Raw genomic sequence first — 15660 nt, forward strand, 5'->3', positions numbered from 1 at the left:
GGGGGGAAGGCGCAGAGGGAAGACACCGGCGGGGGGTGTGGAGTGATGCGCGTTTGATGTGTCCACTAACGGTGTGCGTGAACCGTGCAGCAACCACGCTCTCAAAGGGAGGCTCTGTAGCTCTGTCCATGCTGTCCACGCGACACCCACATCAGCGACGTAGCGACGGAGGGGCACGATGAGTGGCGACGCGCATGGGTGGCGTGGGTGATATCGTGTGCATGGATGGATGTAAGAGATGTGCATCGCCGACAACATTGCAGCATGCGTCCGCCGCACCGCTCCTCTCACAGATCACAGATCACATCCCACCAGCTTCACCCACTCGGTGATCGACGGCACTGTGCGGCTACCGCCGGGCGCGCAGGGCAAGGCCCAGGTTAAAGGTTGACCCCGAAGCGGCCGGTGGGTCGTCCCTCCTCTCGGCAAGCCCCGAAAAGTCCATCGACTCGACGTCTCCCACTTTATCTCGTTCCACACACACACCTGCCATGACATCTGAACGTACGTTGTGGCCCCCCAGCAGCTTCCTTTTCCTTGTTCCTCTCCATCACCCACATACTTGCACATGCTAAAATGACCATCCCAGCTCCGCCTACATCCAACCCCTTTTCGTCTCTGATCGAGCAAGAAGTTGCGGTGGTGCCGCGCTTTACGTTTGAATCCGGCGTCGAGCTCACCGATATCCCCGTCGCCTACAAGACGTGGGGCAAGCTCAATGCCGCGGGCGACAACTGTCTTGTCATCTGCCATGCGCTCACGGGCAGCGCCGACATGGAGGACTGGTGCGTGCTTGTTGCTCGATGCCCACTGCAGCTGTGGTGGTGGCGAACGGCCACAGCTGCTGGGTGTGGAGGTTGGCCGATGGCGTGCTCACTTTGTGTCAGGTGGGGACCCCTCCTTGGTCCCAACCGCGCGTTCGACCCAACGCGGTTCTTCATCTTCTGTGGCAACGTTATTGGCTCGCCCTATGGAACGATCTCGAGCGTCACCGCCAACCCGGCGACGGGCAAGCCATACGGCCCCGAGATGCCTGGAAGCAGTGTCAAGGACGATGTTCGGTGAGATTTTGGAGCGTGGTGGCGGTGTGGTTGGGTGAGGCGAAGCACACAGCACTGACTCGGAAATTCCAAGTCTCCATTACTTGATTCTGCGCCAGCTGGGTGTCAACAGCATCGCCGCGGTCATTGGCGGCTCGATGGGCGGCATGACCACGCTCGAGTACCCACTCAACACGCCTCCAGGGTTCGTCAAGGCGATTGTGCCCCTTGCGACTTCGGCTCGCCACTCGGCGTGGTGTATCTCGTGGGGCGAGGCCCAGCGCCAGTCCATCTACTCGGACCCAGACTACCGCGACGGCTACTACTTTGAGCAGGAGCAAGGCGAGGTCGACCTGCACGCCCAGCCGACGCGCGGTCTCGCGGCGGCGCGCATGGCGGCGCTGCTCACCTACCGCTCGCGCGACTCGTTCGAGTCGAGGTTTGGCCGCAAGACGGGTATCTCGCGCGCGAGCAAGGTGCCTCCCCTCGGTGTCCGTGTCATGGGCGGATCCGAGACGACCAACCCCGCCGAGCCGTCTGATGGCGAGTTGACCAGGTCGCCCGCATGGCTCCAGCACAACGACGGCCACAGGTCGTTTGCCACCCTCCAAGGCAGCCGGGCCGGCACCCCGCCGATCCCGTCTTCGCCCAGCTCCAACGGAAACAACGAGGCCAACGGCGCTGACGCCAACGGCACGGGAGAGACCAGCGCCAGCTCGGCCGCGGCCAACGGCTCGCCCAGCGGCTCGTCCAACGGCGGCACCAACATCTCCCTCGGCGTCCCGCGCGGCAAGCTCGGCACGGGCGGCGACCGCAGCAACCAAAAAGTCTTCAACGCCCAGTCGTACCTCCGCTACCAGGGCGACAAGTTTACGGGCCGCTTTGACGCCAACTGCTACATCCACATTACGCGCAAGCTCGACACGCACGACCTGTCGCTCCCGTCCAATTTCCCGGGCACGCCCTCGGCCGACCTGCCCGTGGTTCGGTCCGAGGACGACGAGGTGATCGAGGAGGCGCTGCACCACGCGCTGTCGCTCCTCCCGCCTGCGCTGGTGATCGGTATCGAGAGCGACGGCCTGTTCCAGCCGTCCGAGCAGCGCGAGCTGGCCGCGTACATTCCCGACGCCGAGCTCGTCATCATCCCCTCGCCCGACGGGCACGACGGCTTCCTCCTCGAGTTTGAGGCCATCAACGGCTGGGTCGACGGCTGGCTGCGGCGCAAGATGCCCAACTTTTACCAGGAGCGCGTCATCTCCCTCGACGAGTGGAACAAGGACGAACAGGACGGGTTCGGCGTCAAGAAGGAGTCGGTGTTTGGCGAGGCAGAGGCCGACGTCACCCGCTGGTAAAAGCGAAGCGGTATTCCAGGTAACACAAAAAAAAAACCATACAAACAGGCATATATCGTCATATTGTCGCATCATCATCATCTACAACATCGGTATACAGGAGACGATAGGAAGGTGGTACTAGAGAGAGAGAGAGAGAGAGAGAGAGAGAGAGAGAGAGAAGAGGGACGTCGTAGTCGCGTTTTCAAAGGTCGAATGTACTAGTCATATGTGTCAAGTTGAACGGAAACGGAAGCAGGAAGCACTGCGCACTGGGCAAAACCAAAACCACCCCGTCGTCTAGCGCCTCTAGCCCTCGCTCTCCCAGTCGCTGTCGTCGCTCTCGCGCTTGACCACCGTCGTGTCTGCGGGGCGCACACGCTGGCCCTGCGACTGGCCCTGTGGGGTGAACAGGTCGGACTTCGACTCGACCTTGATGCGGGGCATGGTCACGGGCGACGCGCCGTGCGCGGTGTGCGCCGGCGCGTGCGGGTGGCTCGGCGTCGGCTGCGGGTGGTGTGCCGTATAGTCGATGAAGCCGAGCTGGGGCTTGCCGCCGCCGGGCCCGCCCGTCACGGCGACGTACTCGCTCCCGCGGTGTGTGTGCGTGTGCGCGCCGTGCTGGTGCTGGTGCTGGTGCTGGTGCTGGAGGTGGTGCTCGTCGAACGCCTTGTAGTCTTCAAACGCCATGGGGCGGTACGTGTGCGGTCCGAGGCCGACGCGGGAGCGCGTCTCGTCAAACCAGGTGCGCACGCCCGTGGAGAGCGTCTCGACCATGCCCCTGTCGGCGGCGCTGGCGTCCGTGAGGTGCAGGTAGAGACGGTGGGCGAGGAACAGGCCCAGCAGGCAACACAGGGAGAGCAGGGCCATGGTGCCCGTGAAGATCAGGACGGGGAGGAGGACGGCGCCTGTGGAGGAACAAGAGTTAGTAACATGTGGGTGTGGGGGAGTTGCAAGGAGGGTGTATGTATGCCAACAGATACGTACCTGCAAAGAAGACGGCGGCGGCGACGCTCAAGCACAGTCCAAACACGGCCGTGCCCGAGAACAAGACTGTGGCGGCGACGACAAAGCCGCTAAAATGGAGTTAGCGCCGTTTACTCTCTCTTCCCACTGAGTCTACAGGATCGGACACGTACACGAAACACGCGACGGGGATGAAGCTCAGCGCGGCAAAGATGGCGAGGAAGGTCTGCGTGACCGTTGTCAGTAACGAACTGGGTACACGGAGCATGTTCTATGCTTTGGACGTTGCGGCACAGCACACGTAAGACCAGACGCACAAAGATGACGGGGTTGGTGTCGGCAAACACCTTGATACCGTCCGCGATCGGGGTGAGTGCGCGCTGGAGGCTGGCGGGGTCAGCGCCGCTACGTTTACAGTCCACAGTCCACAGTCCACAGTCCACAGTCCACAGTCCACAGTCCACATGGCCGGCGCGGTGTTGGGTCGGCGGCCAGATGATTTCACGACCGTCGACAACATCTGGCGGCAGGCGCGCAACACGCACACGAAGCAACACCGCGGCATGCCACGTTCGCGGGCAGACGCTACGCGATTCCCACTCACCGGTCACTCTGTTCCCTCACGCGGCGCGAGATATCGTCCAGCTTGGCCGTCGCCGCCGGCGAGCGGGGCAGGCCAAGCGCCGTGGCCGTGTGTGTCGATACACCGGGGGTACCGCCGGGCCCCGGAGTTCCCGCAGGCTCAGACATGATGGCAGTGGGCGACATGGCGACGAGCGAGGTACGTTTCTGGTATGTGGACCGATACTTGACGCTCTGGGCCAAGATGGTGGATGGCTGCGGGGACTGGGACGGGGGCTGGGACGTGTATGGCACTGGAGCCATCACTGCGCTGCGTGCGTGCTGTGCCAGTGTTGCTGTTGTTTTGGAGTGTTCTTTTGGGCGGTGGTATATAAGGGAGTGTGTGTGTGGGAGACGCTGGGTGTACTAAGCGGAGACGTGTGGGAAACAGTGCGAGGCGCGGATGGATGGAAGAAACGAGCAAGGATGAAAGCATAGCGAAGCGCGGTGAGATCTAAAACGGGTAGGGAACGACACGCCGCCGCCGCTAGCGGAATGAATGACGCGCGCGCGTCCAACAGGTGGCGGCGGCGCGACCTCGGAACCTATGCGTCTTGCACGGCCAATGCTTGTAGATCTGTACATAGAGTGCAATAGACTACGCACCGCCGCTGACAGCAGGCAGCAGGTCGGCGTGAACTGAATTATGGTAGCGATACAGGAGCCCCCAAACCCCCTGCCAATGAGTGGGCCAGTGGACGAGCCATGTTCTTCAAGATTTCGCGCGTACGACAAAACGCGTGGCAAGACGGTTTCACTTAATTGACTTTGTCATGGGCCGGACAGCTTGGCTCCTGCACGGTGCTATACTGGTACGAGGGACTGGAAGGAGGCAGTAATATGGCCACACTCGACAGAGATCAGAGACCAGTCGCGCCCGCTCATACGCGCTCACCTCGGCATGTTGCTTGGACGACCTCCGCTCGTGGCGTTGTGTGTGGGGCCACATCACCATACTTCTCCCCGCCACACTACCCCGGTGGCCCGGTGCCAATACCTCGTCCTGCACCTCATCTTCACAATGATAAAATGTTGTTCACATGCATGCTACTACTACTGTATGGATGTCTACAAACAAACTACGGGGTGTTGTTGTTGGGCGTACATTTTACAAACTTGTCAGACCGTCGCCGTCTGACATTTCCGACATTTCCCCCAGCTTGTCCCACCACGCACGGGTCGACTCGCTGATCCGGGGTCCGTCGTCCGAGGGCAGGCTGCTGGATGTGTCGGTGGAGAATAGGGGGTCGCTTTGGGGCAGTTCACCGTGGCTCGCTGTGTCGTCCTTGGCGGACCATACTGGGCTCTGCGGATGGCGAGAAGACTGGCCAAGATGCCGGTCCATGGCGGCAGTCTGGCGCTTGGCCATCTCGCGGATACCTGCAGGACGGAGGGCGGGGTGAGGGGGCGCATCGGGTACGGGGACGAGGCCAGTCCGAGAGAGTGGGCTGGCAAACGCAACGGGCTCGTCGCCAAAGTCCAGGTCCTCTTCATCCGAGAACGCCTCGTCAAAGTCGGCGACCGCGCGAGTCTTGCTGGGGAAGTATCCAAAGGATTCAAGCTTGGACTGCGACTTGTCCTGTGTCTTGGTGCGGCGTGGTGCGGCCTTTGGTGTCGATCCCTTGGTCAACGTTAACAGTCGAGAGTTGGACTCTGAAGCGGCAGGTGACTGCATGTCCGTAATCGACGAGAAGAAGCCGCGTTTGGGTGGCATAATATCGCCCACGCGACGGATGAGCCTCTTCTGGGGCGAGGGGGAAGATGGGGAAGGAGAGCGGCTGGCGACGTACACAAACGACTCGGGAACGGTGGCACTCGACTTGCGATGCAGGGAACGAGCAGCAGGAAAGTCGGGCAGTCGTGGGGGTGTTGACCCCGCGCGAGTCGGCGACCTAGAGTGACGCTCGTCGGGCGACGGGGACGAGTCGAGGAGATGAGGGAACGACTGGGAGGGAATGGAAGGGGCAATCTGAGGGGTCAGCTACGCAATGAGGCATGTTCAACTCACGCTATCTGCATCATCGTCCTCCACAATGGCTGACAATGGCGCGGCAAAGCGCAATTCCACGGGAGGTTGAGCGACAGCTTGATGGGGCACTGTCCCAGGCGGGGATGCAACCTCAAGAGTCTCTCCACCCAGGCTCCAAGTAATTAGGGTCTCGGGTTCCATGTCGACAGGCTCCCAACCAGAGACCGGCTTTGGTAACGCGGGCTGCTTGAAGACGGGTTGCCGCGGAGGCGCCGGGAACACAAAGAGCGTCTCCTGCTGCTCGTCGTACTTTCGGGGTGTATGCGACTTTAGCGACTTGGGCGGGGTAACTTTGTGGTGTTGCGTCGACCGTTGCTTGCGTGGGGTGGTAACTGGTGAGCGAGGAGGTCGTGAACTCGCGGTCTGAAGAGGGGGGAAATGGCGGGGAGTAGTGTTGGACTGTTTTGATGGCCACGCGCTGTCACGATGACCAACAGGGTTCTCCAGCGCAGACGTATAACGACGCAGAGTCGTGTTGGGACCAGCCTTCTGTGCTAATGCCTGGCGTTCACTGGGAGACGACTCGCGGTCGCGCAAAGGTGAAGAGGACCCGTCGGCCGAGCTGGATAGCTGAACCAGGGACTTGAACTCGCCGAGTGCGCGACGTTCCTTGGCCGTGTTGACGCGATGCAGCGCCTCCCCGGCAACCGCCTCACGCACGTCGAGACGGCGACGCTTGCGCTCGCGCTCCGCTTCCATGCGCTCATCGGCCTCCTTACGCGCAACTGCACGTGCAGCCTTTGCAGCTTCTTTGTCCTCTTCGGTCTCTTGCCCACGGCGCCAAGGGGACACGGCCGTGGTGCGACGCGCGCTGTCCTGCCCGCACAAGCGACGGTGGCGTGCCAAGATGTCGTCGGGAACAGGGGTAAGGTCGCGGAGGGATAACGGTGGCACATCGGGTGTACGAGGTGCACCACTGGACTTTACTGGCTCCTCGACAGGACGTGTACGCGGCAGAGTCGCCATCCACGCCGTCACGCTGGCATCCGTGTTGGGGTCCAGTGATGGGGTGCGCACCGCAGGAGGTTTGGGAAGCTTAGCGCGAGCTGCTGTTGCACTGGGCCTCTTTACATCGGCGCTCGTGGGGGTGAGGTAAGAGGCGATGCCACGGATCGGTGCCGTTGGTGTCGCGTTTGGGGCACGGCGCTTTGTAGATGCCGAGGAGGAAGGCGCGGCCGGCGCTGCCTTGTTGGACGCACTGCCCCGTTTGCGTCCCGTGGACGGAGGTGTTGCGACTCCATGGTGGGCTTTGAACTGGGAGCTAACAAGTGGACGCTGCTTGAGGGGTTTGTCGACCTTCCTCGCGGTGAGCCACTTGTCCGGATCGGGGGCGAGAGGAAGACGCGAGGAGGAAGACATGGTGGCAGGGGGAGGGGAGGGGGTGAAATCGGGAGATGGGAGGGAGGGTGTCGAGGGAGGGGGTGGTGGAGGAGGAGGAGGGATTATTGGGTATGGGCGCCAGCAGCGGCTGCTAGCTGCATGGCAATGGATGATGAAAGCAAGAGATCAAGAGAGACGCGACGTCCATCCTGTGCAGGCTGCAAGATGACCTGCCTGACGGTGGGTGGCGTGCGCGCGCCAGGGAAAATCACGCGCGTCGGGTTCCTGCGTAGATCAACTCTCAACTGCCACATCCCGCGGCGTTATAAATGCCTCCGCTCCCAGCCCAGAGCGGCGGGTGTCGGGTCTGCTCGCTCTCACCGTACGGCGGGCTCCCACCCAGGCGCTGCTGGCGGGCTGGCAGGCCTGTGCCCACGCCTGGGCACCGGCGCCAGACACCCACACACGCTCGCTGGGTGGCCGTCGAATGGCGTCCTGCCTCTTTCTTGTCGAACCCACCTACAACACCACTCTCTCACCACCACACCTCCCCCTCACCATGGTCGCCCTCCTCCGCTCCCTCCGCGCTGCCCGCCCCCTCATTGCCGCCCGCCCCGCCCAGGCTGTCGTCCCCCGCGCCTTCTCGGCCTCGGCCCTCCGCGCCGGCGCCGGCGGCCCTCCCCAGCTTCTCGGTTCGTCTATATACCTGCTGGCTAATGACTTGACATGCGCTGACGTCTTGACAGGTGAAGGCGTCCAGGCTGGCCAGATCCCCACAGAGTGCGTACACGCATACGAGAGACTATCATCTCCCGTGCTGCAGAAGATGGAGATGCTGCTGGTCGCTCCAACCTATCGCTCGGAGGAACAATAGGCGGCCATTTTGAGATTCGGAGGGGCCCGGACAGCCACCGCCAAACCAACAGTGAACCCAATGCTGACACCCGTGCAGCGAGCAGCAGGCTACCGGTATCGAGCGCTTCGAGCTCCTCGGTAAGGTCGAGGGCGTCGACGTCTTCGACATGACCCCCCTCGAGGCCGACCGTATTGGCACCCTCGACAAGCCCATTGAGGTCTTCTCCTACGTGCGTCATCATGCCCGCCCACCCCCTATCCCCTCCTGCCAACTGCTTGGAGTTGCAATAGCTGACCAGGTAACAGTTCCCCGAGCGCCACGTTGGCTGCACCGGCTTCCCCGCCGACTCGCACGACACCATCTGGCTCCACCTCAACACCAGCCTCAAGAACCACCGCTGCCCCGAGTGCGGTTCGGGTACGTTCACTGTCACTCTTGGTCGCCGTCGTCCTTGCTCTAACACTCGCACAGTCTACAACCTCAAGTACGAGGCTCACGACTCGCTTGCCCACCACCACTAGAAAACTGGTCCTAGGGGGCTGTTGAGGAAACAACTAGGGACAAAATGAATATATCATCACGCACAGTCCACGATCGTCGTCCCCACATCTCGGGGAGAGGAGCTATCTGTGGTGTCCAGACTCTGGGGGCAGACTCTGGATACAGCGGGGACGGTGGCAGAGTCAGATGGCCCTCGGCGCTGTGTTGGATGGCAGGAGGGGTGGTGGTGGTGGGAAGCGCCGAGGCACTTCGAGCGCTCAGCCAATCCCCCGAGTCGAAATACTGACGCTGTCCGGAATGTGTGGTTTACGGCCTCTACTTGCTCGTGAGGCCGCCAACACACCCCCGGTCGACAACGACGAAAAAGCGCAGACCAAAGCGCAGACCGTAACATGGATCATGGAATGACGACAGCAGATGGGCCAACACTGACATAGACAATGGTGCCAAGGCACGCCCAACGCGGCTCAGCCCATTGGTCAATGTCAGAACTCAACCGAGTTGCCACAATCCCTCCCGTCTCTCGTCTCCTAGATATATCTTTGTTGTGCGAGGGAGGAGGCGCAGTGTACCAGTGACCCATGTTTGTGTGGGGTCCTCTCTGTGACCTGGGTGTCAGGAATGCTGGAGAGTTGGGAGCGCGTTGACTCAAGATTCTCGATTGGCTGTCAGGGTAATGCCACGAGGTTGCCACGCGACAGAAATGCCGAAGTGTATGTTCTGAATGACCCAGGTTGTACTGATGGCCGTCTTCTCATGAAGGCGTGTCCTACCTGGCACGGCAGCTCACACTTCCACGACGTAATGACAGAGTTTCAATCTGTCAATGATAAGAGGGACTTTTGTGACAATAGCGTTCTAGTGATATACATATTGCTGTGATAAAGATGGGACCGCGTCAAGGCATGCCCACTGGTTGCTTGTTTATCAACTGGGTCTCATTGACGGTGTCCAATGGTCCCTCATGAGCCCAGGAGGAACTGCCTGTCGACTACCTTGTCCGTTGTCCCGAATTTACTTTGTCAGCTTGACACAGCCGCCTCCAAAGTGCCACATTTGTTTTACTTGGAGGTGGCTGCTTCATTGTCGACTGCCCTTCTGCCTCACGGTACGCAAGCGTCAGCACCACTCCTCCTCAACTCCTGCAGACCAACACGGCCGCACCGTGGCCATGCATCGCTCACATGCGTACACACAGACACGCGTACCCCCATGGCAGTTCCATGACGCGGCCAGGACGGCCACAGCAGTGCCAGAATGCGGGGCCCACTGTCTCTTTTCGAGGCCCCCCACTTAAGCTTCGGCCTCTGTTGACGATGGCGCGCTCCAGGACGTGGCCGAACCATCCATTCACGAGATCTCTCCCTTCCACCTCCTCTCATCACATACACACTTTGTCTTGCCATGAGTCTGGAGACGGACTCTCATACCGTGGCCGCCGATCCTGTCGGCGCCCCGGCAGTGCCGGTGGCTATCCCATCGCCTACCATCGACTTCTCGGCCCCGCCTACCCAGCCTGCGCCGTCGGCTACTGTCGCTCCGCTCCCCGTGGCCGTGGCCCCGTCCGCCCCCGTCGCTGCACCTCTCGCCACCCCTCCCCAGCCCCAGCCCACAAACCGGGTCGGAGAGGGCAGGCTGCAGATTGTCAATGAGCAGCAGGAGTTTACGTGGGTGTCTCCTGTCGTTGCGTGGTACTGACCACTGCCCTTTAGTACCAAGCTCTCGGCTTCGCTGGACAAGTGGGGGATGCTCGACAAGGGCTTTGCGTACGACGTCGTGTCCGTGTTCGGATCGCAGTCTACGGGCAAGTCGACCCTCCTGAACCGTCTGTTTGGCACGTCGTTTGATGTCATGGACGAGTCCAAGCGCCAACAGACCACAAAGGGTATTTGGATGTGTCCCTCCGCCTACTCTTCGACGCTGGTCATGGATGTGGAGGGTACCGACGGCCGCGAGCGCGGCGAGGACCAGGACTTTGAGCGTAAGAGCGCCTTGTTCTCGCTTGCCAGTACCGAGGTCCTCATTGTCAACCTCTGGTGAGTGACGTGACGTGCAAGGGGTTGGGTTGGACGTGGCATGGTCCCCATCCCCACAACCCCTTATAATCCCCCGGCCGCCACCAACTGACCGTGCCCAGGGAGCATCAGATTGGTCTCTACCAAGGTGCCAACATGGGCTTGCTCAAGACCGTGTTCGAGGTCAACCTCGGCTTATTCGGTGGCGACGGCAACTCGACGCAGGGCAGGACCAAGGAGAAGACGCTCATCCTGTTTGTGATTCGTGACCACGTCGGAGCCACGCCCATCGAGAACCTCACCGCAACTCTGACTGCCGACATGGAGAAGATCTGGCACACGCTCTCCAAGCCTGCCCACCTGTCTGACACACGCCTGACCGACTACTTTGACCTGTCGTTTGCTGCTCTCCCGCACAAGATCCTCATGCCCGAAAAGTTCGAGCAGGCCGTCGTCGACCTTCGCAGGCGCTTCACCGACCGGACGCGCTCCGACTATGTCTTCCAGCCCGCATACCACAAGCGTATCCCCGCGGACGGTGTCAGCTTCTACATGGACGGGATCTGGCAACAGGTCCTGACCAACAAGGACCTCGACCTCCCGACCCAGCAGGAGCTCCTCGCCCAGTTCCGCTGCGACGAGATTGCCACCGCTGTCACCGAGACGTTCACGCTGAATGCCAAGGGTGTGCGGAAGCCCATCGAGGCGGGCACCATCGTGGACGGCCTCGGCAGCCTCATGGAACAGTGGCTCGCAGCTGCTACCAGTGGGTTTCTAGGTCACCTTCTGTGCTAACCCATTGCAGCCACCTTTGACACTGCCGCCTCGCGCTATCACCAGGGTGTGTACCAGCGCAAGCGCCTCGACCTCCTCACCAACCTCCACACCTCCATCTCCCCACTCCACCTCGGCCAGTTGAAGAATGCTCACAAGGCCACCATTGCCAAGTTTGTCGCCGACATTGCCGCTGCTCTCAAGGGACCCTCGTACGACTTTGCCCAGGTCGTGACCCGCTGCACTGCGGAGGCCCGTGACGGTTTCCTGGCCATTGCCAAGGGTGGGTCACTTGGCGCAAGGAACACCATACTGACCCCGCAGAGGTGACTATTCCCGGCACAGAATGGGAGTACCAGCACGAGCTGGAGCTCCTTGACGATGACCTGAAGCTCGTTGCCGACCGGTCGCGTGCGGACGAGACCAAGAAGATGGTCAACGGCATTGAGCGTACTGTCAAGAAGGGTATCAACGAGCCCGTCGAGCTCGCACTCAGCAAGCCGTCGACGGACATGTGGGACTCTGTTCTCAAGACATACCGCGATGTGACCAAATCGTCACAGACGACGTACCTCGCCAAGGCCACGAGCTACAACTGCACGACCGACGAGAACGAGTCTGCGCTCAAGACGCTTGCGCTGCGCTCATGGCTTGCCCTCCGCAAAAAGCTCGAGGAGCAGACTGCCGACACTGTCGTGCTGTCGACTCTGCGAGGCAGCTTTGAGGAGCGGTTCCGTTACGACGACCAAGGGGTGCCGCGCGTGTGGAAGCCCGAGGATGACCTGGACGGCGCGTTCAAAAAGGCCCGCGACGATACCCTCACCCTCCTCCCCATCTTTGCGACTGTCAAGCCCGTCGACAGCGACCTCCTCCCGCCCCTCCCTTCCCCTGACCCCGACTATGACGTCGAGGAGGACTCGCTCGACCCCTCGACGGCCTTCACGCTCGTGACGCCCACGCGCCTCAACTCGCTCGAGACACGGTTCAAGCGCGAGGCCGACGCAGCCTACGTCGAGGCCAAGCGCTCCATGGTGTCCTCGGTCGCCCAGATCCCGATGTGGATCTACGGTCTCCTCGTCGCGCTGGGATGGAACGAGGCCATGGCCGTCCTCTTCAACCCCCTGTACTTTGCCCTGCTCGTCGTGGCCGCCGCGTCCGCATACATCATCTTGCAACTCGGTCTCGCCGGCCCCCTGCTCCAAGTGACGCGCACGGTCCTGAGCGAGATCCGCAGGATAGCCACCGAAAAGCTCCGCGAGGCGTTCGCCGAGCCCGCCGCCGTCGGTGCCGCGCCATCCAGGCGTCTCGTGGACCCCATGCCGGCGACCCAGGCCCGCGGCGAGCGCCGCCGCGCTGGCAGCGACCACGAGCTCAACGACATGAGCCTCACGGACGAGGCCAGGCGGCGCGGCGACCTCGTCGCCGGCGAGATGTTTGAGAAGTAGAGAACAAGAGAGAAGAGACAAGGGCGAGCGGGCGGGCGAGCGGGCGATATTGGATTTGTCGGGCAGTAGAGGCGCGGTACCAGGCAAGGCTAATACAGACATGGCAGACGGCCAGATGACAGATCCAGATCCAGATACAAAGATGCATTGATTTAGGAAGAAGGCGACTGTGTACACTGTGTTGTGTGACGTGATGGGCTTGGTCGTCGGCTTACTGTAGCGTCTTGCCCTTTGCGGAGACGCCAGACGAGATAGAGGGAGGTGCGTGCCCTCCTAACACGATGTTGAGGCACAACTCGACGCCGCTGAAGGGCCGGTAGCCTGTGAAGATGAGCCTCGGTGCGAAAGGTGCCAGAGACGAGCTTGACGAGCTTGACGACCTCGAACCCGGTGCCACGGGGGTGGGGTTTTTTGGAAGAACTGGTGAACCCTACGGAGCGTGCCGAGGAGGCGAGATGGTAGAATGCCGAGGCGCAGTGCATCCACACCGCGCATGACGGGTGTCCATGCCCGCGACGGTGAGTTAGATAGGATGAATGAGATCCGGCTGTGGACGGCTCGGTGCGCCTGAGTGAATATAGGCAGCACCCGTACGTACTCTTTCCGCGTACCGACGAGTGTCTCTAGGTCGACGAGTGGGGAGAGGTTGAGGCTATACAGTTGGATATGGCGGGCATCACAGTCGGAGTGATGATGCACTGTACCCCGCCGTTTTGGTGCGACGTGAAGTCTGAAGGAGACCTCCGCCCTCTGCCACGTTGAACGTTTTGCTCTTCATCTCGCTCAACTGCCCGTCAGGAGGATCATCTTTCAGACATGGGAGAACTCAGAAGAGCCTGGCAGTAGATCTACACTCATACCCTACTGTGAGACCAGGATGGAGCGTGCTTGAGGCTGGATAGACGACTAGACGAGATAGACGAGATCCGCCATACTACCACGAAGGTGAAGGTGGCGGATCGTCGTTGGCTCTCCTGAGCCTGGGCAACACATGTCGACGGCCATGTTATCTTCCAGGCCAGACCGAATGCTGGTTTTCAGGTGCTTTGATGGCTCAAATGGGGCAGGCAGAGTCTAGCTTTTAAACTATCGTGCAAAGTGTGGCTGTAGGATGTGCTGCGCGGCTCCCCTGTAGGGAACACTCTGGCTATGTGACTACCACTCTGCACTCGAGGCCTATATTTGTTTGCCCACATACCACGACGCCGGCTGTCTGGGATGAGTAGGAGGGCCATGCAAAACAATGACGTTCCATGTGGCGAATGCGCAGGTATCCTGAAAGATACTGAACCAAACACTCATCTCCGGTCCTCTCGGCATCTTCCGCCCAACTAGTGGCTTGGCAGGAGGTGTGCGCAGACTGCAGCCATCAACTAGCTCATGTGCTGACGCCCACCTACCCGAGCGCACTGGGGGACTGAGCAGTCAATAGTGGCTCAGTGATCAGTGGTCGGGATTCCAGCACCCGACGCTCAGGTCATCGGATCGTCGGGTCCAGGTGCCAAGTGTGTCATGCTTCGCAGGAGCCTGAGGCTGCAGCCTACCGCAATCAAGTCAATGTTCGTCTGCGGCAAATCTGCTGCTCGCCACTGGCCACTGGTCCCTGGGGGACCCATTGCCGTCGGCCAGGCTCTTTCCGACGTCACATTATGCACAGCAGGAGGCGCTTCGCTTGATGCTTGCCAAGCAAAAGAGCAGCTTCTTTCTGCCAAGCGTGTAATGCATGTGCTGGGGTTGGACGCACTGGTCGCCCTGGTGAGAAGGTTTTGCTGCACGGTGGACGGTCGTGGACGCTGCTGGCAGGCGCCGGCGTGCGGTCCGGAATTTGCCGTGCGAACGTGCTCATGTGCCCTGGACGATGGCGCAAAGCTTCCTAGTTCTGGCGCCTTTATTTGCACTTGTCGGCCGATTTTGGGCCCTTTATTGTTCGCAAACGAGGTCAAAAGGAAGTCGAGAAAGGGGACAATGGGCCAATGCATGACATTTGCCAGGCATATGATTGGTCCAGCGACATGCGATCACCTCAGCATGTGCACGGCTCACGTCAGACTACTCACACTCGACTCGGGTTCCTCCGACAGACGCAGAATATAAAGACCGGCGTGTTGGGCATGCAAGTCTTTCAACCACACACTGCCAAGCCCACCTGCCTCACCGCAACACTGCACACTCTACGCAACACCAACACCCAAACCAACAACACCATCACAATGACTCTTACCGCTGCTTCGCGCCCCATCGTCCAGGCCCAGACCCCCGTCTCGCCACCCACCTCCCCCCGCCGCAACTCGACCCCTCTGAGCGCGCACCCTTGCCCCGGCTTCGCCGACCTGGTCCACTCGGTCATGAACGTGTACTCGGCCCGCAACGAGACTTCGCGCAGGCGTTGAGCAAGAGCTTACTCCTCTCTCTGTTCTGCTCCGCCTCCATCTCTCTTGGGCCTCCTCATCGATCATCGACACGACCTCGTTGTACACCATTAACCAGCCGACCCTGTATTTGTGAGTCGTCATTTTCGCCACCCAATTTCAATTTCAGCTTGTTGACCCATTTCGTCAGATGCCTAGAGTCTACACCAATACAACAACTACACTACACCAAACACCCTCTTACGACCTGCATGTTTGCATGCGCACGCGCCGGACCCGCCATTTAGCCTCATTATACAAATGCATTTGAATGACATGTTCACGAGCAAAGAGACGTAGGCCGTTCCCCCCCCCGAGTGTCACTGCAACCGCCACTGAGAGTGCAGTTCAGAC

At 60.8% G+C, this 15660-nt stretch overlaps 6 protein-coding genes across 6 annotated transcripts; 4 read left to right on the forward strand and 2 right to left on the reverse strand.

Moving 5' to 3' along the window:
• Positions 1-576: 576 nt before the first annotated feature.
• Positions 577-2392, forward strand: MET2 (homoserine O- acetyltransferase; the record flags this gene model as incomplete). The annotated part of the gene is made up of 3 exons (XM_028622191.1): positions 577-785; positions 888-1061; positions 1135-2392. 3 exons carry the CDS (start codon positions 577-579, stop codon positions 2390-2392), a joined length of 1641 nt encoding a protein of 546 aa, XP_028477083.1.
• A 288-nt stretch (positions 2393-2680) lies between these two features.
• Positions 2681-4222, reverse strand: EHS24_006790 (uncharacterized protein; the record flags this gene model as incomplete). The annotated part of the gene is made up of 5 exons (XM_028622192.1): positions 2681-3279; positions 3359-3447; positions 3511-3563; positions 3655-3742; positions 3942-4222. 5 exons carry the CDS (start codon positions 4220-4222, stop codon positions 2681-2683), a joined length of 1110 nt encoding a protein of 369 aa, XP_028477084.1.
• Positions 4223-5066: 844 nt separating this feature from the next.
• On the reverse strand, positions 5067-7346 carry EHS24_006791 (uncharacterized protein; the record flags this gene model as incomplete). Its single annotated transcript, XM_028622193.1, has 2 exons — positions 5067-5927; positions 5967-7346. 2 exons carry the CDS (start codon positions 7344-7346, stop codon positions 5067-5069), a joined length of 2241 nt encoding a protein of 746 aa, XP_028477085.1.
• Positions 7347-7866: 520 nt separating this feature from the next.
• On the forward strand, positions 7867-8684 carry COX4 (Cytochrome c oxidase subunit 4; the record flags this gene model as incomplete). Its single annotated transcript, XM_028622194.1, has 5 exons — positions 7867-7999; positions 8054-8087; positions 8260-8392; positions 8469-8580; positions 8635-8684. 5 exons carry the CDS (start codon positions 7867-7869, stop codon positions 8682-8684), a joined length of 462 nt encoding a protein of 153 aa, XP_028477086.1.
• Positions 8685-10068: 1384 nt separating this feature from the next.
• Positions 10069-12898, forward strand: SEY1 (the record flags this gene model as incomplete). The annotated part of the gene is made up of 5 exons (XM_028622195.1): positions 10069-10331; positions 10377-10700; positions 10802-11445; positions 11485-11736; positions 11778-12898. 5 exons carry the CDS (start codon positions 10069-10071, stop codon positions 12896-12898), a joined length of 2604 nt encoding a protein of 867 aa, XP_028477087.1.
• A 2210-nt stretch (positions 12899-15108) lies between these two features.
• EHS24_006794 (uncharacterized protein) lies at positions 15109-15465 on the forward strand (the record flags this gene model as incomplete). The annotated part of the gene is made up of 2 exons (XM_028622196.1): positions 15109-15283; positions 15458-15465. 2 exons carry the CDS (start codon positions 15109-15111, stop codon positions 15463-15465), a joined length of 183 nt encoding a protein of 60 aa, XP_028477088.1.
• Between the last annotated feature and the right edge of the window lie 195 nt (positions 15466-15660).

Source organism: Apiotrichum porosum (genome assembly GCF_003942205.1).
Source record: "Apiotrichum porosum strain DSM 27194 chromosome Unknown scaffold_4, whole genome shotgun sequence".
In the NCBI taxonomy this organism is placed as follows: domain Eukaryota; kingdom Fungi; phylum Basidiomycota; class Tremellomycetes; order Trichosporonales; family Trichosporonaceae; genus Apiotrichum; species Apiotrichum porosum.